The sequence below is a fragment of the Sphaerodactylus townsendi genome, linkage group LG06, assembly GCF_021028975.2.
Source record: "Sphaerodactylus townsendi isolate TG3544 linkage group LG06, MPM_Stown_v2.3, whole genome shotgun sequence".
Classification (NCBI taxonomy): Eukaryota; Metazoa; Chordata; class Lepidosauria; order Squamata; family Sphaerodactylidae; genus Sphaerodactylus; species Sphaerodactylus townsendi.
In genome coordinates this window covers 125,933,370-125,950,517 of record NC_059430.1, presented here as the reverse complement: position 1 = coordinate 125,950,517, position 17,148 = coordinate 125,933,370, and the positions used below count along the sequence as shown (strand labels likewise).

The following is a 17,148-nucleotide window of genomic DNA, read 5'->3' as shown; positions in this document are numbered from 1 at the left end:
CTGCTTATTTTCACTATGTCTGTTTGTTTTTTAAAATTCTGTGGGACTCGTTCTTCGAAGCATCGAGCGCACAAGGTGTAGAGAATCGCAGCAAGAATCTGTGAGGCACCGAAGCCTCGATTCTCCAACTAACTCAAGAAAAGGGAGAAAACATGATGTAATGGCCGCCATGAATCGTTCTGAGGGGGTGAATGCAGACATACATCATGGTAAAGGGGGGGGGGGGTGAAAACGTTCGTTGTAGGTACTTCGTGTGGAAAGGGCCAATATGTCTCACAATGAAAAGCTGCCATAGCCGCAACACACCTCTTAATGTGGAGGCCAAAAAATCCCTGCCATTCAGCCTCTACTCTGAGGCCCCTTCTGCACACGCAAAATAATGCATTTTCAAACCACTTTCACAACTGTTTGCAAGTGGCGTAGGAGGTTAAGAGCTCGTGTATCTAATCTGGAGGAACCGGGTTTGATTCCCAGCTCAGCCGCCTGATCTGTGGAGGCTTCTCTGGGGAATTCAGATTAGCCTGTGCACTCCCACACACGCCAGCTGGGTGACCTTGGGCTAGTCACAGCTTCTCAGAGCTCTCTCAGCCCCACCTACCTCACAGGGTGTTTGTTGTGAGGGGGGAAGGGCAAGGAGATTGTAAGCCCCTTTGAGTCTCCTGCAGGAGAGAAAGGGGGGATATAAATCCAAACTCTTCTTCTTCTTCTCTATTCTGCACAGCTTCAAAGAGCACTGAAAGCAGTTTGAAAGTGCATTATTCTGTCTGTGCGGAATGAGCTTGAGAAAGGTGAAGGAAGGAAACACCCACAGTAACAAACAAAGCTTCAATGTATTGTCGAAGGCTTTCACGGCCGGATTCAACTGGTTGTGGTGGGTTTTCCGGGCTGAGTGGCCGTGGTCTGGTGGATCTTGTTCCTAACGTTCCGCCTGCATCTGTGGCTGGCATCTTCAGAGGTGTATCACAGGGGGAAGGCAGGAGAAATGGCAGCAGGGTGGGAAAAATAAAGCAATTTGGCACGGAAGCAGGTTCAGCCCGGGATATTTTCTTTTAAGTGTGTGATTTTGGTGTTTTTTGAAAAACCCGGGTTAAGGGAAACATTGTGGGTCCTCCAAAATGGATTATAAGTCAACAAGCAGATACCTGGCTGTTCTTCTATGGAGACGACCAGTGGTGGGATCCAAAAATTTTAATAACAGGTTCCAAGGGTGGTGGGATTCAAACAGTGGCGCCGCCGCACACACGCACCTCCAGTCCCTATTGGGCAGGGAGGTTGCTTTAGTAACCCCTTCTCGGCACACAGAAAAAATTAGTAACCGCTTCTAGAGAAGTGGTGAGAACTGGTTGGATCCCACCTCTGGAGACGACCGAATAGAAATGACACTGAAGAAGGCTCACAGCAATTGCTTACTTTCAAATGAACTGTCACAAACATGACACCCATGCGTACTCCAACTCACTAGGTGAGTATCATTTCAACATTATCCTTCTATCACAAATATACAAAAAAAATTTCTAAGTACACCGTCAGGTATGGCTATAAAACCTCTAGATTAGGTTTTTATTTCGGCAGTCCTTTGTCAAGCCAATGATTGTTGTACAAAGTATTCTTTTTCCTTACTTCTCTAGGAGCACAACTGTTTTTTCTTACAATAGTTTCCAAACTGAGGCTCATTCCGCACATGCAGAATAATGCACTTTCAAACTGCTTTCAGTGCTCTTTAAAGCTGTGTGGAATAGCAAAATCCACTTGCAAACAGTTGTGAAAGTAGTTTGAAAATGCATTATTTTGCGTGTGCGGAAGGGGCCTCATGGATTTCAAATTTCACTTGAATGGCTCTTCTTTAAATAGTCCTTCTCTCTGGATACTTCGTGATAGAAAGATAATGTTGAAATGATACTCACCTAGTGAGTTGGGGTACGCATGGGTGTCATATTTGTGACAGTACCTGTTGTACACCTGCCTTGACTATTATGGTACTTTCAAATGAAGCCTTGTTGTGAGTATAATACGTGTCCCAAACGGCAAACATTACACAAGTGCCTCAAGGTATCTGAAATACACACCCTAATAACACTGATAAGAATCCTGTGTAGTACAAAATATCCACTAGGCGGACAAGGACCTGCGTGTGTGCTAGTCTCAAACGAGCTTCAAGGCTAATGGAACACAATTTTCGGTTTATGTCAATGTAAAAAGTTTGTTAGGACGGCAGTGATTTGAAACTGTCAAAGACTTCAGTCCGCTCTGAAAACTCTTGCTGCTGCAAAATGTCCATTTATGAAAACAGCCAGATCAGTAGCAAACACACAGGACTAGTAAACACCAACCACAAGTTGCCCTATCAACAGCTGAGTTGCAGGAAATCGGCCGCTGCACAAAAATCAGCAATGGGTTTCCGATCTATAGATTCAAAGGTCGTCCCGTCTTGTAATCCATTCCCTGATCACCTGATGCTATTGCATTTTGTAATCTGCTGACCGATGGGCGGAAAGTTTTTATCACATATGCAAACGGGGTTGGGTGTCAATGAGAAAGGGCTACGATTGGAAAGAATAATTTAAAAATACGTTTCTCTTTTTACAAAAAAAAGTATTATTGCAAAGGAAGAGGAGTTTGGATTTATATCCCCCCCCTTTCTCTCCTGTAGGAGACTCAAAGGGGCTGACAATCTCCTTGCCCTTCCCCACTCACAACAAACACCCTGTGCGGTGGGTGGGGATGAGAGAGCTCAGAAGAACTGGGACTAGCCCAAGGTCACCCAGCTGGCGAGTGTTGGAGTGCACAGGCTAATCTGAATTCCCCAGAGAGGCCTCCGCAGCTCAAGTGGCAGAGCGGGGAATCAAACCCGGTTCCTCCAGATTAGAATGCACCTGCTCTTAACCACTACGCCACAGAGGAAGGAAGATTGGACCAACAACAAAAAAAGAATGAATTGGCTCTGCCTAACGTCGCTTGCTCTGCCCAAACGGAGCAAGGTTCTACTGCAGGAAGGGGAACAGGAAAAGCAGGATGTAGGGCAACCCAGTGGGTGGAGAAGGAAGGTTTGTCGCTCACCTGTTGCCCCACGTCTCCCTCCAAAACGCTTGCGCTTCGGGCTTGCTGAGCTTGTAAGCGCTGCCCTCGTCTCTCCCTTCAGGGAGCAGCGCTTGCAGTTCGGCTAACATATGACTGAAGATCAAGGAAAGCTTGGTCAGATTCCGCCTGGGGAAAGAATAAGTGGGGAAAAGGGCTCAGTCCACCTGTCAAATGTCCCAGGTTGCAACATCTCAGGGTTGCAGACTTTGGGAAACTATTTCCAGGGACACTCTCACACGGGGTTTTTCCCCACTTACCTTCTGCTGCGCGCTACTCCGGGAAAGTAGCGCGGGGTCCAGCGGCGCTCCCCACTTGCAAGGGCGGCAACCATGCAGCCTCCCACTGGCGTAATGCCCATTGGGCAAGGTGGGCAGCTGCCCAGGGCATCACCTTGTGGGGGGCATCAAAATGCTGGGTTCGTTTTTGGGTATTTTTAGTGGTTTTCCATTGTTGGCCTGCAGGGGGCGCAGTTTTTAGGCTAGCGGCACCAAAATTTCAGCGTATCATCAGGAGACTGTCCCTATGGTTCAGGGAGTCCAAAGTTATGGACTTCCAAAGGGGGTGACCCTATCCCCCATTGTTTCCAATGGCAGCTAATAGGAGATGGGGGCTACATAACTTTGGCCCCCCTGAACCAAACTTTGGCCCCCCTGAACCAAACTGCACCAAACGTGGGGGGGTATCATTAGGGAAGTCTCCCGATGAGACCCTGAAAGTTTTGAGACTGTGCCTTCAGAAATGTGCCCCCCCCCAGCCTGCAACCCCCATGGACAGCAATACAGAAAACTCAATGCAGAACAAAGATTCTTGGGCAAATTTCTAGGATGTTCCTGCAGGGAGTGCATTTTTGGATGTATCGGCACCAAAATTTCAGGGTATCATCTGGAGATGATGGAGTGGCCGCCCATGGGGGGGGGGGGCATCCAACTCAGGTTTTGCCCAGGGCTACAGTTTGCCCAGAGCTGCCTCGTTACGCCCCTGCAGCTGCCCCAACGCTGCTGCTCTTGCACCACCTTGCACCACCTGGCGCTGAAGAAAGGCACCTTTTGATGACCCTGCGCAGAGCGCGGGGTCGTCGGGAACCCCGAGAGCACGCCAGGAATGACGCGGGCTGAGGGGGCGCGAGAGCGGCGCGCAGCAGAAGGTGAGTGGGGAAAGTCCCACGAAGGGAGTTGCATCAGTTGAGCCAGGGACGTAGGTATAGATTTTCTAGGGGGGGGGGGGTTCAGGGGGGGGGTTCAGGGGTGGGGATAATTAGGAAAGGAGTTGAGAATAAAACTGCAAGGATTGTCATGCCCTTATATAAAGCAGTGGTGCGACCGCACTTGGAGTCCAGTGTTCAGTTCTGGTCGCCACATCTCAAAAAGGATATCGAAGAGATAGAAAAAGTGCCGAGAAGGGCAATGAGGATGATTGAAGGATTGGAGCACCTTCCCTATGAGGAGAGGCTGCAGCGTTTGGGACTCTTTAGTTTGGAGAGGAGACGTCCGAGGGGGGGTATGATTGAAGTCTATAAAATTACTCATGGGGTAGAAAATGTGGACAGAGAGAATTTTTCTCTCTTTCTCACAATACTAGAACCAGGGGGGCATTCATTGAAAATGCTGGGGGGAAGAATTAGGACTAATAAAAGGAAACACTTCTTCACGCAACGTGTGATTGGTGTTTGGAATATGCTGCCACAGGAGGTGGTGATGGCCACTAACCTGGATAGCTTTAAAAAGGGCTTGGACAGATTTATGAAGTTGATCTATGGCTACCAATCTTGATCCTCCTTGATCTCAGATTGCAAATGCCTTAGCAGACCAGGTGCTTGAGAGCAGCAGCTGCAGAAGGCCATTGCTTTCACCTCCTGCAGGTGAGCTCCCAAAGGCACCTGGTGGGCCACTGCGAGTAGCAGAGTGCTGGACTAGATGGACTCTGGTCTGATCCAGCAGGCTAGTGCTTATGTTCTTATGTTCTTATGACAATGCTACCTGGGCGTTTTAACAGCAGGAAGCTTTGGACTGTAAGGAGGGGGCTCAGAAACTGGCAGAATGAGGCCTCTTCCATGCAGGGTTGCCAGCTGGCCAGAAAATACACACATACAAACAAACACAACCTGATCCGCTCCTACAGAAATCAGCAAGGCAGGTTTTTACTGGCTTGAAGATAAGCGCGATTGGCTGCAAACCTAGATAAGGCGCGATAAAGCACCAGGAACGTTTTGCTCTGGGAAACTCCCCGTGTCTGCAGACCCAATCTCTTGTCTAGGGGTGCCAACTGCTGGGTGGGGCCTGGATATTTCCAGGAGCCACAACTAATCTCCAGGTGACAGAGATGCAGTTCCCCTGGAGAAAAAATGGCTGCTTTGGAGGGTTGGCTGCAGAGGCGTAAATGCAATGGGAACATCTGGGGCAGCTGCCCTGGGCACTGCTGTTGCAGTCACGTGTCGGGGGCAGGGCCAGGGGCGTTTTGGGGGCGTGGCGTGTCGGAGGCAGGAGGGCAGTTCATGCCCCGGGCGCAGTTTCCCCTCCCTTCATCACTGGTTGGGTCTATGGGATTACATCCCGCTAAAGTAGCTCCTCTCCCCTAGCCATTCCCTTCCTAGAATGCACCCCCAAATCTCCAGGAATTTCTCAACCTGGAGCTGGCAACCCTACTTGACACCCACAAGTAGGGTTTCTAGGTCCTCGCTGGCCACACTGGGGATGATGAAGAAGGAGAAGAGTTGTATTTATATCCCCCCCCCCTTTCTCTCCTGTAAGGAGACTCAAAGGGGCTGACAAACTCTTTTCCCTTCCCCCCCCCCCACAGCAAACACCCTGTGAGGTAGGTGGGGCTGAGAGAGCTCCGAAGAACTGTGACTAGCCTAAGGTCACCCAGCTGGCGTGTGTTGGAGTCAGAGGCGTATCTAGGAAAAATAGAGCCCGGGGGCAATGTCTGAATTTTCCGTGGCCCCCACCCCGGCAGGTGCCCAGGTCTACTGCCCAGAGCCCAGGTCTACAGCCTGGAGCTGGTGCTGGCTCCCAGGTCTATGTGCGCCCGGAGACAGGGGCAGTGGTGGGATCCAAAAATTTGAGTAACAGGTTCCCATGGTGGTGGGATTCAAACTATGGTGTAGCGCCAATGGGGCTGGGCTGGGCATTCTGGGGGCGTGGCCGGGCATTCTGGGGGCGGGGCATTCCTGGGCAGGGCTGTGGCAAGGACGCAGCCGTTGCGCCGGTCCTTGGGCGGGAAACGAATGCACCCAGGCGCAGGCTGCCACGCCCGCCGGTGCACCTCCTGCTAGACTGCTTCCAGTTCTGCGCGCTACTGCTGAGAGGAGGGGCGCAACTAAGGCAAAAATCACGTGGCAAAATCACCAATTAGTAACCCCCTCTCGGCACACACAAATAATTAGTCACCTACTCTCGGGAACCTGTGAGAACCTGCTGGATCCCACCTCTGGACAGGGGTTACCCCATGTCCCCTATAGGTGGTATGCCACTGGTTGGAGTGCACAGGCTAATCTGAATTCCCCAGATAAGCCTCCAGAGCTCAAACAGCAGAGCGGGGAATCAAACCCGGTTCCTCCAGATTAGAGTACACCTGCGCTTAACCACTACGCCACTGCTGCTCCTTTGGGATTAGGATTTTCAGATCCAGGTTGTGAAAGGACAGGGAGCACAGTGGGGTACAAATCCCCCCCCCCCCAAAGCCTCCGTTTTCTCCTGGGGAACCGACCTTGGTAGTCTGGAGATGAGCTGCAATTCCAGAAGACCTCCAGGAGACATCTGGAGGTCGGCTTCCCTGCCTATAAGCACGTTGGTTCCTTCTCACCCCACGTTCTGCCGCTGCCCTGAAATGTCGGCCAAATGATCAAGATGGCTTCGTCGAAGGCTTTCACGGCCGGATTCAACAGGTTGCGGTGGGTTTTCCGGGCTGGGTGGCCGTGGTGTCTGGTAGCTCTTGTTCCGAACGTTTCGCCGGCATCTGTGGCCGGCATCCTCAGTCTAGAGCCATGGTGGTGAACCTTTGGCACTCCAGATGTTATGGACTACAATCCCCATCAGCCCCTGCCAGCATGGCCAATTGACCATGCTGGCAGGGGCTGATGGGGATTGTAGTCTATAACATCTGGAGTGCCAAAGGTTCGCCACCACTGGTCTAGAGACTTCTCTCTGTGATACACCTCTGAAGATGCCAGCCGCAGATGCAGGCGAAACATTAGGAACAAGACCCACCAGACACCATGGCCACACAGCCCGGAAAACCCACAGCAACGACCAAAATGGCCTTTGCACCCATTCATGCAAGAAGCCGGAAGTCCTGCTTTGTTCCTGTGATACCTCACGCCTGAGGCCGTAGACACACCATGACCACAGTGGCAGGCTCTTCCTTTGTTAACGTATCTTTGTCCTGCAAGCAAAGTGTTTGTTCTTTTGCCTACAGTCTTATTAGCAAACCGGTCCTCTGCTTCGTTGTTCCAAAAGAGCCTTGCTGAAGCAGCACAGAAAACACGGTGTCCTGCTTTTCTCCAACAGCCTCAGGACTGTGTTATGTACCGCTGCCTCAGAGGTGGGCTCCAGCAGGTACTCAACAGTGTGTGTGTGTGGGGGGGGGCAAGGTAAACACCTGGGAAGTACCTGGAAATTTTGGAGGTAAAACCTGGATGGGGTTTGGGGAGGGACCTCAATGCGGTCAGCGTTGTCAACCTCCAGGCAGTAAGAAAAGAAAATCTGCACCAAATAAGCATAAAGTACCACAATATTGTATATTATAAATCAATGAAGGTGTTTTGAACGAACAACCACAGTTTCACAATTCTTCAATGGATACACATATGGCAAAACAAAACAATAGGATGTCAAGTCTCCCTAAAATAATTCAACTTTTTGAATATGGCCGAGTCAAATCCAAAAAGTCATAGCTGCGCAGAAACAAATATACAGAGGCAGAGGTGGGATCCAGCAGGTTCTCACCAGTTCCCGAGAGTGGGTTACTAATTATTTGTGTGTGCCGAGAGGGGGTTACTAATTGGGTCCGCTTTCCCGTCTCCACGCCCTCGCCTCCCCGAGAGGCATCCTGCCTTTGAACGTGAAGGTTCCATATAGCAATTGCGACTAATAATGTCACTCCCTGAACTGGGTTAATCCCTTTCAGGTCCTGCAATTCATGGATTCTCAGCCTTTCGTACCTTTTATCTCACCACTCTCTATCAAAGAACCTGTGTGTTTCCCCATTGCTGTGTTCAGATTTGTGAGTTGGGGCATTTTCTATAATGTGATGATGATTTAGAAATGACCTGGTGCAAAAAGATTTTTTTGGGGGGTCATGGTGGGGTGGCTGCCCATGGGGGGGGCATCCAACTCAGGTTTTGCCCAGGGCTCAGGTTTGCCTAGGTACGCCTCTTCCCCCTTTGCTGAGGGTGGGGGGGCTGGCGAGGGAACCTGTGACTAAAATCTTTGGATCCCACCACTGCTCTGCCTCCTCCATTTTATCCCCACTGTAGGCCCGAGAATGAAGCTCAGAAGGGCCAAGACTAGCATCGCTCAGTTCCACGGCAGAGTGGGGGATATGAACCAGGTTTCACCAAAGGTCAGCTCTGAACTTTACGGTACAGTTGTGGAGGAGATCCCCGGAAATAACTCCAGTCTACAGAGATCAGTTCCCCTGGAGAAAATGGCAGCTTTGGAGGCCAGACTCTTTGGAATACCACAGATTCTGGGAGAAATCCCTCTCTAAATTTCCCCTTCCCAGCAGAGGCGGAGCTACAAGGGGGCCGGGGGGTGCGCATTGCACCGGGGGCGCACCAGGGGGGGCAGCAAAAATTTCAGGTTTGTTTTTTGTATTTTTAGTGTTTTTCAGTTTTTGGCCTGCAGGGGGCACAGTTCTTAGGCTAGCAGCACAGCAATTTCAGGGAGTTTTCGGGGGACTCCCCTGATGATACCACCCAAGTTAGGTGAGGTTTGGTTCAGGGGGTCCAAAGGTATGGACTCCCAAAGGGGGTGCCCCCATCCCCCATTGTTTCCAATGGGAGCTAATAGGAGATGGGGGCTACACCTTTGAGAGTCCATAACTTTGGACCCCCTGAACCAAACTTCACCAAACCAGGCTGGTATCATCAGGAGAGTCTTCTAAAGATACTCTGAAATTGTGATGCTGCTAGCCTAAAAACTGTGCCCCTTGCAGACCTAGAACTGAAAAAAACATACTAAAAACACAAAAAACAACAACGAACATGGGGGGCCAGCAAAATTCAGATTTTGCACTGGGCTCCATTTCCCCTCGGTATGCCTCTGCTTCCCAGGCACTGCCCCCAGATCTTCAAGAATATCCCAGGCTGGGGTTGGCAGTTCTAAGTCACTACCCCATAGTGGCTTTCCATGGGCTTTTCATTATACAAAGCAGTGGCTGCCAAATACCTAGAGATTTTGAGAGTGGATCTTGGGGGAAGCCCAGCAATCGTCAGTGAGGCCCAGAGGGGGAGGGGCTCAACTGTGTTGACCAGATTACTTTCATCTTCCTGTGCAGAGGCTCTCACAGCGAAGCATCTTAATCTCAGTCTTTTGACCCTGGGTCCTTCTGGCATTCTTGCTTTTCGAGCTTTCTGAACTATGGGGTTGTCTTATGGGCTAGGGCAGGGGTCTGCAACCTGCGGGTCTCCAGATGTTCATGGACTACAATTCCCATCAGCCCCCGCCAACATGACCAATTGGCCATGCCGGCAGGGGCTGATGGGATTTGTAGTCCATGAACATCTGGAGAGCCGCAGGTTGCAGACCCCTGGGCTAGGGAGGGGGGGGGAGCAGGAATAGGGTTTGATATATCAGGGTTGTTTCCTGGTTCTGCCAGAACCGGCTTTCTTTTTCCTACCTGTGTCTCTTCTCAAATAAAGGCTTCTTAACCTCAATGGTATAGAGCAGCATGGCCAATTGGAAGGGGCTGATGGGAATTGTAGCCCATGAACATCTGGAGCACCATAGGTTGGCCACCCCTAGTATAGAGTCTGATTTGGGCATTAGATCCAAGGTTTGACAGGCGGAACTGAAAAAGGAGATGGACTCCAAAGCAGCCATTTTCTCCAACGGATTTAAATCTTCGGTGGATTCCACACAGCACGTTTATAACAAGTCGGGGTCATTATAAGTGAGCCCGTTTTCCTTTCTTCCATTCGCATGCATGCCGTCTACACGTTCAGGAAGCTATTTGATCACATGGAAATGACTGGGGTTATTTGTTTCACACTTTTGCGTGGAAACGCTTCTTTGAAAAAAAATTTCAACGCATGTGTAGCTGCGAAGGCATACGGAAATGAACCCTTGCAGCCATGCTGTTTTCCCCACAATCTGATTGGCTGCACTTGAATAGCTTTGCATGTTCAACACACACACAAAAATTAATAAGAGACGAAAAGGGACAATCTTGCAACGGTCAGCCAATCGGGAAAATGTTACTGTAGATCAGGGGTCTGCAACCTGCGGCTCTCCAGATGTTCATGGACCACAATTCCCAACAGCCCATGCCGCCATGGCCAATTGGCCCTGCTGGCAGGGGCTGATGGATACAGCCAGTTCACGCTTATCTGGAGGGAAGCACTGGATATTCTAGATACCCTGCGGACACCATCCAGCCTCAGATAGAAGAATGCACCATCATTCTCTCCTGCAAGGAGACTTAAGGCAGCTTACAAACCCCTTCCTCTCCCCACAACAGGCACCTTGGCCATGGTAGCCAGGGCTGATGGGAATTGTAGTCCATGAACATCTGGAGAGCCGCAGGTTGCAGACCCCTGCTGTAGATCTATGAGTGAAATGGCAGTCATACTCGCTGCCATGCGGAGACAACATACTTGGGGGACTTGTACGGTGGGCAGAATCCTCTTGCCGTGGCAGATGGTGGGAGGCAAGAAAGTAAAAGGGTGGAAAGGTGGAAATGGAGGGGGGGAATCGGCCAGCGGGTGGGAAGACTGAAGCGTCTCCTGCTTGTTGGGTTCACGCGGGAGCGCCTTCAAACCCAGGATTTTGCTAAAAGAAAACTGGTTTAGCGATTTTTGCAAAACCCCAGTTGAGAGGAATATAACAGGCCTAAGTCATTTTGGCGGGAAGTCATTTTGGCAGAAGTCATTTTGGCGGAAGTTTGGCAGAAGAGGAATATAACAGGCCTAAGTCAGTTTGGTGTGAAGTTTCTTCCCCCAAATTCTATTTATAACCTCATGAAGATGTTCTATTGGTGCTGTGCGGAATCCACCTCTGTCATTTGAAGATCAGTTGTAAATCCAAGAGATCTCCTGGAGGCTGGCAATCCTTTGTGGAGCCTTTCAGCTTATGTGCTTGCATTTCATGCGTAGGTGCTGTAGAGACGAGATGTACCTGCTCCCTATCGAAAGATTTAACTGCCAGAGACAGTGAGGGACTAGCAATTCTAGAGTATATGTGCTTTGAAAAGTTAAACAATATCCCCAAATATGGGGCGTTGTGTGGTTTCCGGGCTGTATGGCCGTGTTCTAGAAGCATTTTCTCCTGACGGTTTGCCTGAATCTGTGGCTGGCGAAACGTCAGGGGAAAACGCTGCTAGAACACGGCCATACAACCTGGAAACCACACAACGCTTTAGCGATTCTGGCTGCGAAAGCCTTCGACAATACATCCCCAAATATCTCTGAAGGTTTAAAAAATAGAGTCCAGATGTGCTTCTGACCTGAATACTCTTATGAGCAAATGAGACCTGAAAAATCCTTTTCAGCTGTGGTATGTTGACCGCAGGACTCCCTCTCCACAGAAATTTACCTGGGGAGTTTTAAGTACCCACTGAAACTGCTATTTTCACCAGAGGGTTGGGAGTGGCCAATCTATGGCTCTCCAGATGTTCATGGACTACAGTTCCCATCAGCCCCTGCCAGCATGGTCAATTGGCCATCATGACAGGGGCTGATGGGAATTGTAGTCCTTGAACATCTGGAGCGCCATAGGTTGGCCACCCCACCCCACTGATTTTTTGCCCCGGAACCTGGTGGGCATTGAAGAATTTCCTTCTCTTAACATTAAGTTTCTTTCACGTGCTCTCTCGGTTGCCTCAGGGATGGTCTTTTCAACCAATATTTTGCATTTTGACTCTCTGTGGAGTGGATTTTGTGAAGGCAGAAAAGAAACGGGTAATAATAATCATTATCAAAAAAAACAGGGATCAGAAAATAGGGTCTGTTGTGTCTTGAGATAGTGCAGACAGTCTGAGGACATAACGTTCTGCATTGCCGAATGATTTATGTATGTGTTGAGAATCCCCTGCTATCAAATTCTGTGGCTGGCCTTAAGAAAACCCCCAACGTTTTTATTTCTCAACTACCCTGGCCTATTTTATCCTTAGGATCTCCTTCATTTTAAAAGGGTGTCTTAAGACCCCTTTCCCTATTTTAAATTATTTGGGTTTTTTAATTCTGAGTGTAAAGAATACCCCTTTATCGATTTATTTGTTGAAATAATTTGTAACCTCCCCCTTCTTCTTTCTATTGAAAACATCAGTAGAAAATTCCGTCAGCTTAAACTGAAACGAGTGGATGAAAAGAGGAATGGAAACACCATAAAAACTGCAGAAATGAAAACATACCGTTAAAAAACAGCAGAAATTTTTAAAATCTAAAAACTGGTTTTAAAAAAATGTGAAAAACGCCTCTGGAAATAACTTCTTAGAGACTTCTGTGGCATGGATCTGTTTTGAAGGCCTTCTGAGAACAGGGCAGAGGGACAAAAGACACGGGATAAATACATTTTCCAAACGGGGTGCGTCCCATAGTTTGGAGGCTGCTTGCTCCGTTGACCTATAGAGAAACCACCCTACCACCTTTCATGGCATAGTTAAAATCATGAAATTAATGTGCTACGTCCAAAACAATATAAGATTCACAAACACGCGTGGCCCATAGGCGCTGGCTCAAGCAATTTATATTACCTGCTAGTTACTTGTATCAAGTGCATGAACATTTCCCTTGAAGAAGGCACACGAAAACGCAACCATCGGCGCGAAGCGTTTGGGAAGTACAACGGAGTGGATTGAAATCTATACACAACTGAAAATGATGAGAAATTTGACTGCCCCTTGAATTGGGACGGTATTTATAAGCAATTCAAGCCACCAATTCAGGATTTTCATTCATTGCTATGAACTTGTATCCTGATCTAGCAATTTGACATTGGCATAATAACTCCTTTCAAGACTATGGACACTGTTGGTTTGACAAATACATGATTGTGGACTTGAGAGAAGGTTGTCTTGTAATAAATTGTTGCATGAATTGGATTTAAAGTGGAGATATATATGCTTTATGGAGATATAATAGTTTGATAAGTCCAATAGCCAACAATTTGGCATACTTTACAAGTTACTGACAGGTAATATAAATTGCTTGAGCCAGCGCCTATGTGCCACGCGTGTTTGTGAATCTTATATAGTTAAAAATCATTACATTGAATAAAATGCTTAGCCCATCGAAGTCTCTGTCAGACTTTAATCACAGTTTTTACTTAGCCCCATTATCAAGACTAGCTAATGGTTGATCAGAGGCCGCTGATAAAAAGTTTGCCATCTCACCTCTACCAGCCAGGGTAGCTGCGGGCAACAAGACACCATCAGCAAATCTCAAATCCTGGACAGGTACTTAGGGGTACTATTAGATAGCGCACATTTTACATCTTCTGGAATGAAGATCTTGTGTCCTTAGGAGCTGCTCAGCAGGCAGGAATGTAAGAGGTGCAGCTTTGTGCGGACATACCAAGCCAGGACAAGGTTTTTTAAGTCTCTTGTTCAAACCCAGTGAAGTCAGTCCCGGTGCTCTGGACTGTGAACTGGATTGTAGGTTTCTCTTGCCAAGCTGAAATCCAACAGGTGCAGCTTTCCCCAGGTGTCAGATAGAACACACCCCTAACACAAGATGGGACAGTGTAGCAGGAGCCATGCAATCGGCAATGGGCAAGCAACCCCCCCCCCATCCTTTCCCCCACATTCTCTCTCTCTCCCTTATTTACCTGGAAGGTGAACCTTCTTGGAAGATCTCCTCCTTGTCCCTCTTGAAAAGCCGGGTGGCTTGCTTAATCTTCTCCAGCAGGTTGCTGAGGTAGACGAGGAAGTAGCCTCCCTCTTCCCAGAGCTTGGCCCCAGAAGCCCAGGACTGCTCCCGCACGAGTCGCAGGTGCTGGTGCGTCTGGGACAAAATGTGGGGCAGGTACGGAGGGCTGTTTCGGAGCCGCAGCCGAGGCTGCCTCGCCAGCTGCTGCAGCTTCGCCAGGCCTTGTAAGGCCTTCTCCAGGGAGTGGTGGGCAGAGATCCACCTGGGAATGCGGGCAGGCCCCGGCAGCGGCATGGCAGCCATTGCCAGAGGGGCGAGGCTCAGGTGAGGCCTAGCAAGAGTTGCTCGGTGCCAGCCAGGGCGAGAACCAGGGCACCGCTTGCGTCAGGGAGCACAGCGGAGCAGGGTGGAGACGGAAGGAGGAAAGGTAGCACTCGAGAGGCCAAGAGCAGACAGAGAAGTAAAACCACCTCACGAAAGGAAGCCACCAGTCAACAGCTTCCACACAGCCCACTCACTTGTGCACGCTCGTCCCCTGCATAGAGGCCCAACCACACAGTGGCCACAGCAGCCAGAGAAGGCGCATTCAGCGACAACCGTGGACGGCAGTGCAGCGTGCAGAAACCTGCTTGTTTGCTTCCTGCGGGGCATCACACCTTCCCTGCCCGGACTCTGCCTCTGCCACCACCTTTTCTCACTCGTCTGCTGCCACCGTGTGCCAGGAGCCGGGCAGGCAGATCAAATCTCCCTTCTCTCCACCTCTGGCTGGAGTGCTCTGCCTTTAGCATGCAGACATTGGGCAGGCTGGCCTTCTCTGCTTGCTTTTTTTCCTGCATGTGTCGCTTTTGCGGTTATGTTACCGCGCTGCCTGGTAACTTTTCATAGCTCCAGACCAACCAGCTCTCGGCAGCGCAGGGGAACAGAAACGGGACCCAACACAGCGAGTATAGTGAAATAATAAAAGGTTTTATTGAGATGCTGACCTACGTGTCAGCACCATGGCAACTGCGCTGCCTAGCAGCTTTACAACAGCTTATATGCACTTTCTCCCGCCCGGGAGTCCGGGGGAATGCAGGACAGCCTACAACCATTCATTCACAAAATACATAGTAACCAATCATACATCTACAAACACATGGGGACCAATTAGAGTCCGATGGGCAGTGCCTTCTTGAATTTTGCGGCCGGAGTAGGGCGAGGCGATGACGTAGGCACTGGTGGGAAAAACACAAAAGAGTCCTTTGGGTGCTTGGGGTCAGGAAATGAAACTTAACGACGAGGGCACCCTTATCTGCCTGCTGGTGGGATTAAGGCAGGTGGAGGCGCTTCTTCCGGGGTCCCTTTTGTCAACGTCCATTCAGGGTTTTTACAAATGAAAGGGACGTGCCCAGGTGGAGCAGGGGTGGATTCCTGCCTTGAGCCAAGGAGGTTCCATGCAGACGCAAATACAAAAGATAGCTATGATCCCTACTTTCTACCTAATACAGTTTGTTCCTACCTAACTTATACAGAAATAAAACGCAGTTCCATCTTTATTTAAAAGCAAGATCAGAAATGGAATAAAATCACTTCTGACTCCGCTATCAGTTAGGTTTCTGGCCGATGTTCCAGGCGTAGTGAGCCCTAGCTAGGGTTGCCAGGTTACCTTTGACCACCAGCAGGGGGGGGGATAGTGTCGCCAGCTCTAGGTTTGGAAACTTCTGGAGATTTGGGGGTGTGCAGCGTTGTCAGTGGGGTAACATGCCATAGAGTCCACCCTCGTGGCATGCCATAGAGCAGGGTTGTCCAATTCTGGTGTTTCAGGTGTTCGTGCAGGGGCATAATGGGGCAAACTGTAGCCCTGGGCAAAACCTGAGTTGGATGCCCCCCCCCCCTTGGGCAGCCACTCCACCACGACCAATTTTTTTTTTGCACCAGGACATTGGTGCCCGCAGGGGGTGCATATCAGCACCAAAATTTCAGCATATCATCAGGAGACTGTCCTTATGCTACCCCCCAGGTTTGGTTCAAGGAGTCCAAAGTTATGGACCCCCAAAGGGGGTGCCCCCATTGTTTCCCATGGGAGCTAACAGGAGATGGGGGCTACAGTTTTGAGGGTCCATAACTTTGGCTCCCTGAACCAAACTGCACCAAACCTGGGGGGGTATCATCAGGGCAGTCTCCTGATGAGACCCTGAAAGTTTTGAGACTGTGCCTTCAGAAATGTGCCCCCCCCCCAGCCTACAACCCCCATTGGCAGCAATACAGAAAACTCAATGCAGAACAAAGATTCTTGGGCAAATTTCTGGGATGTTCCTGCAGGGGGCGCATTTTTTGATGTATCGGCACCAAAACTTCAGGGTATCATCTGGAAACTGTCCTGATGAGACCCCCCAAGTTTAGTGCAATTTGGTTTAGGGGGTCCAAAGTTATGGACCCTCAAAAGGGGTGCCCCATTCCCCATTCTTTGCTAAGGAGATGGAGGCAGTTTCAAATCCTGCCGTGAAACTTGACCTGACCTACCTTACAGGGTTGTTGCGAGGATAAAATGGAGGGAAACGGAAGCTGCTTTGGGTCCCCCTTGGAAAGAAAGGCAGGGTGTAAGAGGAAACCACATGTGGTCCTCTGAGCTTCTTGGAGGGAAAAATGGGATAAAATGTTTCCCCAACTCCATCAGGGAAGGGATTGGTGAGTAGGGAACGGACAAGCACTCTGTGCATGCTTAAAAATCATTGTTTTGCGTATTCCAGGGCTGAGAGTGTTGGTATCAAAAGCGTGCAGCTGAGACAAAGCATGAATTTATTTCTTCGGCAGGTCAAGACCTGTACAGGAATTCATGGCAGCTCCTCTGGAGGAGGCAGGAAGAGGTATACCAATGGGCCAGGCAGGTAAGGTTGCCAACTCCAGCTCAGGAGATTCCAGAAGATTTGGGGGCGGTGTTAGTGAAGGAGACAATTTGGGAAGGGATCTTACCTAGAATCTATAGAGCCCATTTTCTGAAGCTGCCATTTTTTTTAACAAAAGGAAAAGGGCTTCGGTCACCGGGCTGCCCCTTCCCATCTTGGCAC

The 17,148-nt window shown here is 49.6% G+C and overlaps 1 protein-coding gene across 1 annotated transcript in view; it reads right to left on the bottom strand.

Annotated features, from left to right (window-relative positions):
- CBLC (Cbl proto-oncogene C) overlaps positions 1 to 14,404 on the bottom strand; it is a 34,881-nt gene extending 20,477 nt beyond the window's left edge. The window contains exons 1-2 of the mRNA XM_048501712.1: positions 14,061 to 14,404; positions 3,058 to 3,204 (exon numbers count right to left, since the gene is read on the bottom strand). Of these exons, the coding sequence (XP_048357669.1) occupies positions 3,058 to 3,204; positions 14,061 to 14,404 (491 nt within the window). The remainder of the gene's footprint in view (positions 1 to 3,057; positions 3,205 to 14,060) is intronic.
- Between the last annotated feature and the right edge of the window lie 2,744 nt (positions 14,405 to 17,148).